The 12,861-nt window shown below is 46.3% G+C and overlaps 2 gene segments (V, D, J or C); both read right to left on the reverse strand.

The window, feature by feature from the left end:
• Positions 1-7,196: 7,196 nt before the first annotated feature.
• LOC135886429 (T cell receptor alpha variable 38-1-like) lies at positions 7,197-7,812 on the reverse strand. The segment is given in 2 exon segments: positions 7,197-7,516; positions 7,767-7,812. Coding segments are annotated over 2 exon segments (366 nt in total).
• A 3,415-nt stretch (positions 7,813-11,227) lies between these two features.
• LOC135886430 (T-cell receptor alpha chain V region RL-5-like) lies at positions 11,228-11,858 on the reverse strand. The segment is given in 2 exon segments: positions 11,228-11,547; positions 11,813-11,858. Coding segments are annotated over 2 exon segments (366 nt in total).
• Positions 11,859-12,861: the final 1,003 nt, after the last annotated feature.

Consider the following 12,861-nt stretch of genomic DNA (forward strand, 5'->3'; position numbering starts at 1 on the left):
CATTCTGATATCTTGTTTTGCTCACTAATGTAGACTCTTAGTCTACATTCCATATTATCTACACACATTATCTACACAAGGTCGCAACAACTTCTCACTCAGTTCTTTCCCACTCGCCTCACACATTCCTCACTTCTACAAATCTCCCGTTATTAGGGTTACAGTTAGCCTGACACTTGCTAACAAACTGTCATGCATTGCAATCCCCTTCCTGTCAGTTCTTTCTCTGCTTCCACAACCCCCCCTTTTGTACTACTAGTACAACAAAAATTTTCAAATCTCTATTTGCATTGAGTTTTGGAATTTAGATTTTACTTCAGATGCTTCAACCTTAGGAGTTTTGATTGGATGTAATGACAATGCATGATGAGCATGGACATGAAAGGTACTACTATTATTACATCCTCAACAACAATAACATAAACCTAAACTAACTAATAGCAATACAAGCAATAACATTCTCATAGCAATAATATGATGGGGGTTTTGTACAGTTTTAGTCATAAAGCACAATACATCATACTTAATAGATAAAATAGACACTCTATAAGCTGAATGAAAGGCATACTTTTCAACTTGATATATATATTGAAGCATGTGAATTTGCCCTTGTATTTCAGAGATTTTCTTAACCTTTGGTAACAGTGAAAGCAAATTTTGAAATCGATTAGGTACTAAACTAGTCCAATTAAAGGGTATCTGGAACCTAAGGGCTACTTGCAGAACTCTATCTGCAGGCCAGTAGATAATATGATTGCCTGCAGTGGTAGTGAGATTAAAATGTATGTCTTGCAATGTGGTGGCATTAACATACATACAGCTATCATTAGCTTGAAAAAGTAAGTGTCCTGTCAGGGTAGTTCCTTGTCCCCTACCCTCCCAGCAAACGTAGTCATGAAGAGTAACAACTTCTCCTGGCTTCAGTTTACAGATACACTGAAGCTGTGGGGGTTGTAACGGCCAAAATGTCCATTGACTCCCTAACCCCATCCAAATGTCAGATGTAATCCCAGGAGCACTGACTAAAAATCGATTGGGCATACCAGGAGGTCTAATTTCCCAGATGTCTCGGTGAATTACCCAATCCCACATGCATCCTCCCCATGGACCCGGCAGGATTCGGTATGTGGGAGCCCACATCCCCCCAACCGGTCCATATGCTTGGAAGGAGCACTGAGAATGTCTGCACTTCCACCCAGAAAGTCTCCAAGTATGTCTCCATGGCCACAGATCAGATGGTACTCCTGATGTGTCTGTAAGGGCAGTGGGCCAAGCCTGATGCTCTAGATCATTCTGAATGGCCATTAGCTGGTCATTCAGGAAATCCTGAATTTCTGAACATGCTAGATCCCACTGCAATGCCTTCCCAGCCTCAGTGATATTCAATACCATCTCTGTCAGCAACTTCTGGGTCATTGAACTAAGGGCGGAAATAACATGTAACTTACCAACTTCAGCCTGTATCTGGGTTAGCTGTGCCCCAATTTCTCATCATGTTTTTGGTTCTTAAAAATATTCCAAACTGCTGCTGCACTATTGGCCCCATCCCAAAGGGATCCGGTCAAGTCTCTCTTCTTTCTGGAGGAAATAACCCAAGCCCTCTGTTGTGCTAATCTAATGGCAGCCCCCTGTGAGCAATTTGGGTATGTAGAGGTGATCTGGAAACTGGATAAGGGCAATGAAAATTTAACAGTCCCTAGTGTAGTGTTAATCACAGTCCATTGATATCCTAATACATCTCTCTTTGGTGTAGTACTATACCACATCTTTTGGTTGAACACCTTTATGTACTTCCGGGAGGCATTGATATTAATGGCATAAGAAGGGGTGTATTGCAATAAGGTACAGGTCTCATTATTAGTCACTGGAATAATTTCTATGCAGGTAAAATTTCCAGTGGCAAAACAAACTCTTTGGGTATTCGTTTAATTGTTCACTAATTGGGTGACCAAATAACAATAAGGGCCTCTCTCATTTAACACAGTGCAAATTCCAGGAACAGCCATCATATCTACTTTGCCATAGAACCAAATGTATAAGACAGAAATTCATTAACCGGTTAACAAAAACAAAACCAGACCAGAACCAGAACCAGATAGTGTCTCCTTATCCTATTAGGACTCATCTTATCGGAGCACGAACCCCAGGGGCTGCGGTGAAGCAGAGAAAAGGGGCGAAACACCCCGTTGGCACCGTTCCCAGTTCACTGCAGCCGTCCGGAGTCCAATGTCCAAGCTAGGAGAGTCCCAGCGGAGTCGCCAGAAACTGTCACCGAAATATCGGGTCCACCTAGCTGAGAGCCAATAACAGCCAGACAGGGATAAGGAGGAGTTGCTTTATTCTGCAGAAGAAAGGAGACCCTTGCACCTTGGAACAAAGACTCTGTCTTACACACATTTTACCATTCCAATTATTATCCTGGGGATTTGAAATCCCCATGCTTATAATTACTTACTCCTTTCCTTCCACTATGCCCTCAAAGTTTCCAACCTGTTTTCCAATCTATCTGTTGCCTGCTTCCCTTCCATGGGCACCGGCTTTTTCACTACCAATTTAGCTAGGAGGGTGGGCTTCTCAACTAGCCCCCACCCTTCCTGGTCTCTTCCCTTAAACATTCTTACTCACCAGGCTACCCGAGTCCTCCCTCATGAGGCTTGCCACCTGGGCAAAACACATGGCTCACTGGCGTTTAGCTATTACATTTTCTTTTGTGGCAAACACACTGCTGTTACAGCATATGCAAACACAAATGGTTAAATTCTGACAAGTCCCTGAAGGACCGGTACTTGCTTAGCCAGTGCTTCCTTTTCTGCCTGGAAGTCCTGTCTCAAGGCTTGCAACTTGCCCTGGGCGTAGGTTTGAGTTGCTGCCTTGTTCATGATCTATGCTCTTAATTGCTCAATTCTAGTTATCAAGTACACAACTCTTCCCTTTTCTCCAACTTCTCTATTGCCCAGTCCTGCTACTACTGGAGTAGATCCACCTGACACCCTTCCCGGTCAACCGGGGTGGAGAGAGGAATGCTAAATCCCTCTCCGGTTCTCAGACTTACTGCGGCTGAGAGTAGGCACACTTTCATACTCACACACGTACGTCCAGACTGGCCACGTCTGTGTATAACGTTCAGAGAAGGCGCTGTGCAATCTCCAACTTGCTTCCTCTCTTGGGAGGGCAGTTCTTTTACACCCTGAGGTTTCCTGGGGCATCTTTTCAGTGATTCCAATCCAGGCCGGCTGCCTGTGGCTTCTTCAGCGTCCCCAAACCACGCCGGCTCCAGGGTCGCAAAGGCAGACTGTTTGATCTCACTGGACAGTTAAGCTTTGCAAATATAATCTCAGCACTGTAACTTGTATTGCCTTTGGTTTGACTATGTCTATATTTTTTTTCACAGCCAGCTGGGGCCGAAAGCTGTTTTTCTTTGTACTTAGCCTGGTCTGCATTGATTCCTGACCTTGAACGCAGATTAACTTTCTCTTTATCTCTGGACCAAGCTGAATTTCAAATTAACCCGTTCCTTTCCTCAATAGACAAATTGCTCCCATTGTGTGTCAGAGACTTTTTGGTGATTAAAAGCTCCTCTGAGATGTATGATCTTATCTAGATTGAAGGTACCTTCTAGTGGGCATTGTTTAGCTGGATTTGCATGCGTATAATGATTCCAATTCTCTAAATACCTGAAGGTTTTAGGACCATAATGTACGTACATGAAATCAGATAGGGTACCCTTAGGGGGTGAGAGGGAATGCTTAGACTGTCTCCCACCCATTTTCCAATCACACACACAGGGAGGATGCCCTGTCTGCTCTAGCGGTACATAAACTAAGGATCTCTCCCGACAGGGTACTCACACAGGAGAGGCTAACGAGGATGGCCACGACACCCTCCTACACCTCCCTTCAGCAAAGAGCATCGGCTAGTCTCAGAGAGACGGCGCCGCTTACTCTCGTTGCATCCAGTGAGATGATCAGACTGTCAGTGACTCACACAGAGAGGAAAGGGGGAGGGAAGATGGGTTCACACACTCCTAGACCCAGGTAGCTTCCTCACCGGACGATGCCAGGCGGAGTTAGCCCACCGTGGGTCGGATCTACTAAAAGATCCTCTAGTTACCGGGCTTGCGTTAGAGTAGTTCTGGTCACGAGCCAAAAGACTTCACAGAGTACTCTTGGCGTCTTCTGGTAACTCTCAATTCACACTGGTGTACACACACACACACACACCAAGGCCTCTATCTCCAAATACCATGATGCATCTGTACCTTATGTCCGGACTCAATACACTATGAGTCGGTAACAACTCCTCTTGAGGCGGTAAAAACCCCTCAGCACCGGTGCATACCTATGCATCTCTCTTATGCATATGGGGGCGGCCAAACTAACAGTTCCCCAGAACCAGGGCCGGCTCCAGGCACCAGGCAACCAAGCTGGTGCTTGGGGCGGCACCTGGAGGGGGGCGGCACGGCGCTCCGGCCGCCGGGGAGAGCGGGGCCACAGCCGGGCTCGCCGCCCTCCCCCCGGCGCTCTGGCCGCCCTCCCGCCCCCGCGCCCTCCCCCCGGCGGCAGGGGGGAGAGCCGAGCCCCCACCGGGTCTCGCCGCCCTCCTCCCAGGGCTCCGGCCACCCTCCCCCCCGGCGCCCTCCCACCGGCCGCCGGGGGGAGAGCGGAGCCCCCGCCGGGGCTCGCCGCCCTCCCCCCGGGGCTCCGGCTGCCCCCCCCACCTGCGGGGGGCGGGGGCGGCCGGAGGCTTTTTTGCCTGGGGCGGCAAAAAAGCTAGAGCCGGCCCTGCCCAGAACCGCATGCAACTACCTTATTGGGGGCGGCAAAACAATTCCCCAGAACCGCTCTGCATCTGATCTTGCTGCACAGTCAATAAGTTCGGATGGCGTGAGCCCAACAGGGACAGACGGCCCCACGGACAGTCCTCCTCCGACACCCCAATAGAGATTTCAAGAGGTCTCCTACCTCTATTGTGGCGCCATGGGGTTCGAAGGGGAACGATCCGTAGCAGCTGCCGGTGCCTCTGCGGGTGTTGCCATCCCAGACGAGCTCCAAATTGTCGGAGAATAACAGAGTTCTCACTTTTTGTTTGGGTACAGCAAGTCAGATACTTTATTTTCTTTCTATCAATTGCATAGAGGGAGAGAGCTAAACAGGTCTCTCAACAGGTAAACAATTACAGCAAGCATTTATACCTTTTGTTACAGACAATAATGAGCAACAGCTGCATTTTGTTTATACACAGGTCATTCTGATATCTTGTTTTGCTCACTAATGTAGACTCCTAGTCTACATTCCATATTATCTACACATTATCTACACAAGGTCGCAACAACTTCTCACACAGTTCTTTCCCACTCTCCTCACACATTCCTCGCTTCTACAAATCTCCCGTTATTAGGGTTACAGTTAGCCTGACTCTTGCTAACAAACTGTCATGCATTGCAATCCCCCTTCCTGTCAGTTCTTTCTCTGCTTACACAACAGTTTTCAAGTACTAGAAGGGTTGCTGTAAGGAGGAAGGTGAAAAATTGTTCCTATTATCCTCCGAGGATAGGACAAGAAAGCAACTGGCTTAAATTGCAGTAAGATTTCAGTTTAGGTTGAACATTAAGGAAAAACTCCCTGTCAGGGTGGTTAAGCACTGAAATAAATTGCCTGGGAAGGCTGTGGGATCTCCTTCTTTGGAGGTTTTTAAGGGAGGTTAGGCAAACAACGGTCAGGGATGGTCTAAAAGATAACACAGTGCCTTCCAGTCCTACAATTCTGTGATTCTCTAGGGGTGTCACTTTACTGGAGATGCTTTAACAACTTAATCACGCCAAAATCGCTGTTTTTAGTGATCACTCTCCTCAAGAGAGCTGCTGGGCAGCTTTAATGTCTGCAACCCCCAGCGCTGTAGGGAAAGCAGGGTTTTTGCGCAGGTCTCCTGTGTGGCTGTGACCTCCCCAGGACGTAGTTAAACACCGCTGTGTCTGCCAGCTCCAGGGCTGTGATGTTCAGAACTGTGGAGCTGTCATCAGCCTGGGAAGAAAACCTCTCCTAGTCGAAATCTTACAGTAGGAGTGAAACCTTGAGCTCGCTTCGCTCCTGTCACCAGAACGCACTGCTGTGCTTGATTCGGATACACACGGCACCGATTCAGATAGACAGAAGCGGTACAGTTGGTGTGATAAGAACAGCGGAAGGTCACAGAGTCTCCTTCTATTCCAGACACTCGGGGTTGTTTGGACTCGACCCAGTCACCCAGCGCAGCACCTGCAACAAGACAATCCCTCTCCGCTGGGCTTGGTCCGTGCATGCAGCTCACAGAGGACTCTAAAAGATTCGGGTGCGCAACAGGAACTGAATCAGGGTGACGGTGAGGGTTATATGTAGGATCAATGTGAGGAGTTGGCTTAGGGCTACCATTAGGGTTGGGGTTAGAGTTGGGGTTAATGTTCCATGGAATTTAGGAGTCTTAAACTCTCTCATACTTGTTCGAAAATCCCGTGTAATTACCTAGACGAGTAAATACCCGAAGGGTGAGAAGAAAACACGTCTCAATGGCTTCCCCTAGACGGGAACCGGTCGGATACCCTCCCCTGCTGCTTCTGCGAAGAGGAATCTAAATTTCATGGAAAGATTTCCAATGATAAAATGTATTCATATTTCCCGCCAGTAGGTAGCACTGCTCGCCTATTGATTTTCCACAACATGCAAAGAGACCCTGTCTGTACTCATGTTTTTAAACTCATACAAGTTCTCTAACTAATCACACAGAAATATAATTTTATTTGATGTTCGGATAGAGATTTGACTCTGGTCCATTGGAAACCGGTAGCTGAACCACGCTTTACCCAACCACAAATAGGATATTTTTTATTGCCGTAGTGTTATCCCACAAATCTCAATAAACTGAGGTTTTCACAATTAGGATTTCTCATAAACTGGCCCCAGTTTGTAATGAGAAAAGTATTCCTACGATGTTTCCTGAGTGACAAAGCCCATGCACTGTGTATTCTGCAAGGGCGATATTTTAATGGAGCTGTTTGAACGAGGATTTCAGGTTTGGGAGGAGTAACTTGAAACCAACATTCAGTGTGTTTTCAACAGCGCTTTCAAGTCCCCTGCAGGACGCTGATTCCCGCCTCGGTGTGCTTAACGTCTGTCTGCAGCAAGGAAAGGAGGGTTTTTGTGCAGCTCTGCTGTGAGGCTCTGTCACTGTGCCTTCTGCAGGGCGCAGAGATACACCGCTGTGTCCGCTAGCTCCAGGGCTGTGATGTTCAGAACTGTGGAGCTGTCAGCAGCCTGGGAAGAAAACCTCTTCTGGACGAAAGCTGCGGTATCACTGAGATCTCTGTAGGATTTCGCTCCTCTCCAGAGAATGTACTGCGGGGCTTGGTGCGGATACTGCCGGTACCAGTACAGATAGACACCACTAGAGCTGGTATCATAAGAACAACTGAGCGACACAGTGTTTCCTTCTGATGTAGAAACTTCAGGCTCCCTGGACTGGACCGAGTCACCCAGAGCAGTACCTGCAGAAAGAGAATCAAATCCAAGGGCAACATTTCAACTGCACTTGACCCATAGAACTGGCTCTAGGTGCATTGCAATGTAAGGTTTGGAATTTCAAACAAGATTAAGGGGTTTGGGTGCCTTATACCAGAAGATTTAAAAGTAATAGAGTAGGTGAGACTTAGAGAAATTGTTTGAGGATAGGCTTAGGGTTCGGTAGGAGATGTGCATACAAATTTGTTAGCCGCCTTTGAAAATGAGCCCCTTTACCTAGGTGATTAAATATCCAAATACTGAGAATCAAACACTTGTCCATGATGTCTCCTATAGCGACCGAGTTTGACTCTTTCAGCTGTTGCTGCGAAGAGGCTTTTAAGCTTCTGGTCTCTGAAAGCAGCTACAAGTGGGCCAGGTTCATCAGAAACAAGCCTAAAGGAAGAGGGCGGAGTTTGGGAAAGTGACCTGACCCCGGAAACACCGCTGGCTCCCTGTTACTCTGCAGTTGACATCGTGCGAAGATTGAGTGAAGAAGGACTGATTTGTGGGTACGGATCTGGTCTGGGACTCAGGATACCTGGCTTCTGTTCTCAGTTTTGGAACAGACTCCTGGTGTGACCCGATGCAAACCAGTGAACTTCTTTGTGCCTCAGTTCCTCTATCTGTAAACTCGACCTCTTGCTATTCCTCTACCTCGGGTGGAGATTGGCAGGATAAATATCTTGAGCGGATTAGGTATTAGGGTAGGAGAGATTTCAGTACATACTCGGAGGCGTTAAGAATGAGAAATGAGATTTTCGAAGGAGAAATGTAATGAGAGTTAAATATGAAATTCCAATAATGTCCTTTGAAATTCCCAGCCAATGTTCTTGGGGTATTTATTCTGCATTTTTGTTTCCCCGCTGCTGAAAGTTAAAATAAAGAAAACATAGAAGGATGTCAAATGACAAAACAAACCCTAATTTTCACCATTAGGTGTCGCTGCATTCACGTTATTTTTCCACAGTATACTGTACACAGAGAGCATTTGATATGTAGGGCTTCTTTAAAAATAAGACAAGGTAATAACACTTTCCAAACAAGCCAGCTAAAAATCCAAGTTTTCAATTAGATTTTTGATTACACCTTGAGGGAGTTTGAAACCAGAGCTTTACCTCATCACAGATATAATTAACAGGTATTTTGAAGGTATATTGTCCATATATTTAATTTTAGTTTATGTATTTTACCCTAATTTTTCCAAAAATGAATTTAACAGTAGTTTCAACCTATATTTTTTCAGTCATTCTTGTTATCTATGTTTCAGTTACAATCTCTCTTGCTTTTTTTTATTATTTTACCCCGACCGCGATATCTGTCCCATTCAGACATGAGAAAAGATGCCCCAAATTCTTCCCGATTTAAGTTCTTTCCCTTTATAGTCTCCAAAGGCTGTGTTTTAATGTTGCTATTTTGAGTAAGCACTTACTTTGGCGGAGGACAGAGCGTGGACTAACTAAACGGACAGCTCCATAATCACCCACAAATGTTTGTATTGAATGGGGTTAAAAAAATTCAAATGCGCTGCTTGTGGCTTTTAATTTCTGCAACCTCCGCTGTAGCAAGGCGAGGGGAGTTTTTGTGCAGGTCTCCTGTGTGCTTCTGTCACTGCAGGGCGCAGTAATACACCGCTGTGTCTGCCAGCTCCAGGGCTGTGATGATCAGAACTGTGGAACTGTCATCGGCCTGGGAAGAAAACCTCCCCTGGGCGAAATCTGAGATATCACTCAGTGTGAATCCCGTCGCTCCTCTGCGGAGAACGTACTGCAGGGCTTGGCTGGGATAACGGCGGTACCAGTACAGATAGACACGGGTATCGCTGAGAGTCATAGAGGAGTTTCCTTCTATTCGACACACGTAGAGTTCCCCAGGCTGGGCCCAGTCTCCCAGCACTGCGCCTTCAACTAGACAATCACATCCAAGGACATCACCTCAACTGTACTTGGCACATGTAAATGACTCCAAGCGCATTGCACTTTAAGGCTGGGGATTGCAAAGAAGTCGAGGAGATTTGGATGCCTCACTCCAAAGGAAATGAAGTTGGCATTAAGGTTAATTTTAGGATTAGGGTAAAGTGAACTCTAATTATTGGGGTTAGGGTTAGAGTTGGGGTGTGGCGGTGGGTGTTGGGCAGGGCTAGGGTTAGGTTTACAATGTATTGGGACCTGGTCGCCTAAATCTCTTGGGCTCCTTTAAACATCTCAACCTGTTTACCTAAGAGATTGAACATCCAAATTCTGAAAATGAAAGAGTTCTCCATGATTTCTTTTATAGCAGACAGGTTTGACTCGTCCCAGATGTTGCTGCGAACAGGATCTGCAGTTACAACTGGGGAACATAGATCAGAAACCAGGCTGGGGGAAGAGGGAGGAGTTTGGGTGAGGGACTCTTAATAAACACAAGAAATAGACCGGGTTCAGCTTACTCCGCAGCTGACGTTAGTGGCGATGAGAGGGAGGGAAGAAGGATGGGGTTGTGGTGGAGAAGGCTGAGTCTGGGAAACAGGAGGTCTCAGTTTCCCCTTTCTGCCACAGATTCCCTTAGCGAATCTGGGCAATTGACTGAGTCTCTCTGTGCTTTAGTTCCCCCTCTGTCCAGAGAAGTGATAACATTTCTCTGCCTGACCATGGGGATTACGGGTAAATCCTTTTCAATCACTCAGATATTAAAGTGATGGGGATCATGTAGTATTGACTAGTAATATAGACTGGGGTGTAGTCGGGCTCCTAACACGCCTCCTAACTGTCTCCGGCTCTCATGAAATCCCAGGAGAGATTCCCGGGAGGAATTGTTTAAAATTATTAGTGTGTTTCTTCAACAGCCTTTATTGTCAGTGCGGCTGCAATGGGAGAACATTCAAATTCTGTAGAACAGTGAACGGATTTCAACTCGCAACACGTATTTATTCTATTCACCAGCAGATGGCGCTGATTTGCCATTAGTTGGCCACACCACACTCATAGAAAGCATCGCTTTTATCGTGTGGGAACTATACTTAAAAAAAAAAAGTAATACAAAGGAATGTCAGTTACCAAACCAATCAGCCCATCATATGAATTTTTCTTCCATTTGAATACTCACTTCACTTTGGTAGTGTGGTACACTGTAGCTTCATCCCATCACACACAACATATGTGAAAACAACGAGGAGTCCGGTAGCATTTTAAAGACTATCAGATTAATTTGGGCATACATTTTCGTTGTTTTTGTGCATACAGATTAACATGGCTACCCCTCTGATACTTGCCAACATACGTATTTTCACCTAATTTTTAAAATATTTCACCCACATTTTCCCACAAATGGGATTTTAAACAGTATTTTTTCATATTTTACTCATTCATTTTCACCCTGATTGTACCAGAAATAAGGATTTCGATTTATTTGTTATCTGGATTTTTATTCTCCTATTTACACATCGCAGTTTAGTACAAATTAGCATTTTTTTTTGTCCCACACTACACACGTAGAGCCCTTTATATTCTCCAAGCGTGACAGTTGAATGTATCTCTTTAAATACTTAACTCTTGGAAGGAGCTAGAACAAATATATTGACGTCCCCTAGTCATCCGAAAATAAATGGTTTTACATAGCAGAAGGAGTCTCTTCCAGAGACCTGCAAGCAGCATTAATCTCTGAAACTCGAATGCAGCAGGGCTGGGAGGGTTTTTGTACGGCTCTCCTATGTGGCTCTGTCACTGTGTCACATCCAGAGCGCAGTGATACACCGCTGTGTCCGCCAGCTCCAGGACTGTGATGTTCAGAACTGTGGAGCTGTCATCAGCCTGGGAAGAAAATCTCTTCTGTGCGAAATCTGCAGTATGATCATACGTGTTTCCCTTGGCGCCTCTCTGCAGAATGTACTGCGGGGCTTGGTTGGGATACTGGCGGTACCAGTAGAGAGAGAGGGAACCGGTATAGCTGGTAGTGTAGGAGCAATTGAGGGTCACAGAGTCTCCTTCTATTCCAGACATTTGGGGTTCCTTAGACTGGACCGAGTCACCCAGCACCACACCTGCAACACAAGGATTAACCTAATGGCATCAATTCAATTGCACTTGGCCCACAGAAAGAGTTTCGGGTGTTGCACTTCAGGAGGGCACTTCAAACGAGCTTAAGGGGTTTCGGCGCCCGACACCAAGTGAATTGAGGTTAGGGTGAGGGGTAGAGTTGAGGGATAGGGTAGAGGTTTTGGTTAGGAAAAGTTTTAGAATTAGAGTTGCGTGAGCGTCGGGAGCCTGGTTTCCTTAGGATGCTCTGAAGAGCTCTAGACACCTTACCTAGGTGAATAAACAGCCAAATGCTGATAATGACACGCGCCTCCATGGTTTGTCCTCTAGCGACCGAATCTGAAGTTCTCGGCTGTTGCTGCTGTTCACAGGAAAATTAACTTCACGCCTCTGAAAGCAGCTGCAGGCGGGGAAGGGTCATCAGAAACCAGCCCAAGGGACGAGGGAGTTGTTCGAGACTTGAAACACGCTGAGTTCAGGTTGGTCTGTAGCTGACAGCGAACTAGCGAGGGAAGGTTGGGTTTGTGGTTAGAACGCTGGTTAGAGCCTGGTTTCTAGCTGCATTACAGACTCTCTGCATGACATTGGACAAGTCTCTTAATAGCTCTGTGCTTCATTTTCCCGGTATAGTGATCGTCATATTTCTCTAGCCCATTTGGGCATTGTGAGTATAAATATCTCGAGTCAGTCCAATTCTATTGTAATTGGGGGTAACATTAGCACACGTAGATCGAGTAGGAATGAAGTCTGGGATTCTCAAAGGAGAAATTTAATGAGATTGTTGTCAGATGCTACCGGTGTGGTGCTCTGCTTTCTCCTGTGTTGATATCACTCGGCTGCGTGCGTGTGTTCCCTCTGTCTGTGGTCCCAGCTCTGCAGATAGCTGACACAGCAAACCCAACGAGAACCCCCAATAACCACAGAGTCTAGTAAGATGCAAAATCACGTCGAGTAGGTTTATTGTGACCTCGGACACAATTGCAGTTCCCTGTAGGTTTCTGAGCCTAACTGAGGGCATACTACGAGAAAGTGCCTCTTGGCAAGGACCCGGCTCAGTGGCAGGCCTTTCCACTGCCCCTGTGGCCGGACAAAGACACCATCCCAGGGATACATTCTTATACACAGGTACAAACAAGTTACACATCACTCCTGACGTATTGAGGTACAACCCCTCTACGTAGTAAGGTGCCGCCTCTCACCTTGTACATGTTGGTTCGATCAAAACAACTCTATCCATTATTTTACCCTTTTGCCCCTGTCATTGGGATGGGTCAGCCTGTTCCATGTTATCTGTGAAATGTTCCAGTATAGTGTGTTCT

This window comes from Emys orbicularis, chromosome 12, assembly GCF_028017835.1.
Source record: "Emys orbicularis isolate rEmyOrb1 chromosome 12, rEmyOrb1.hap1, whole genome shotgun sequence".
Lineage (NCBI taxonomy): Eukaryota > Metazoa > Chordata > Testudines > Emydidae > Emys > Emys orbicularis.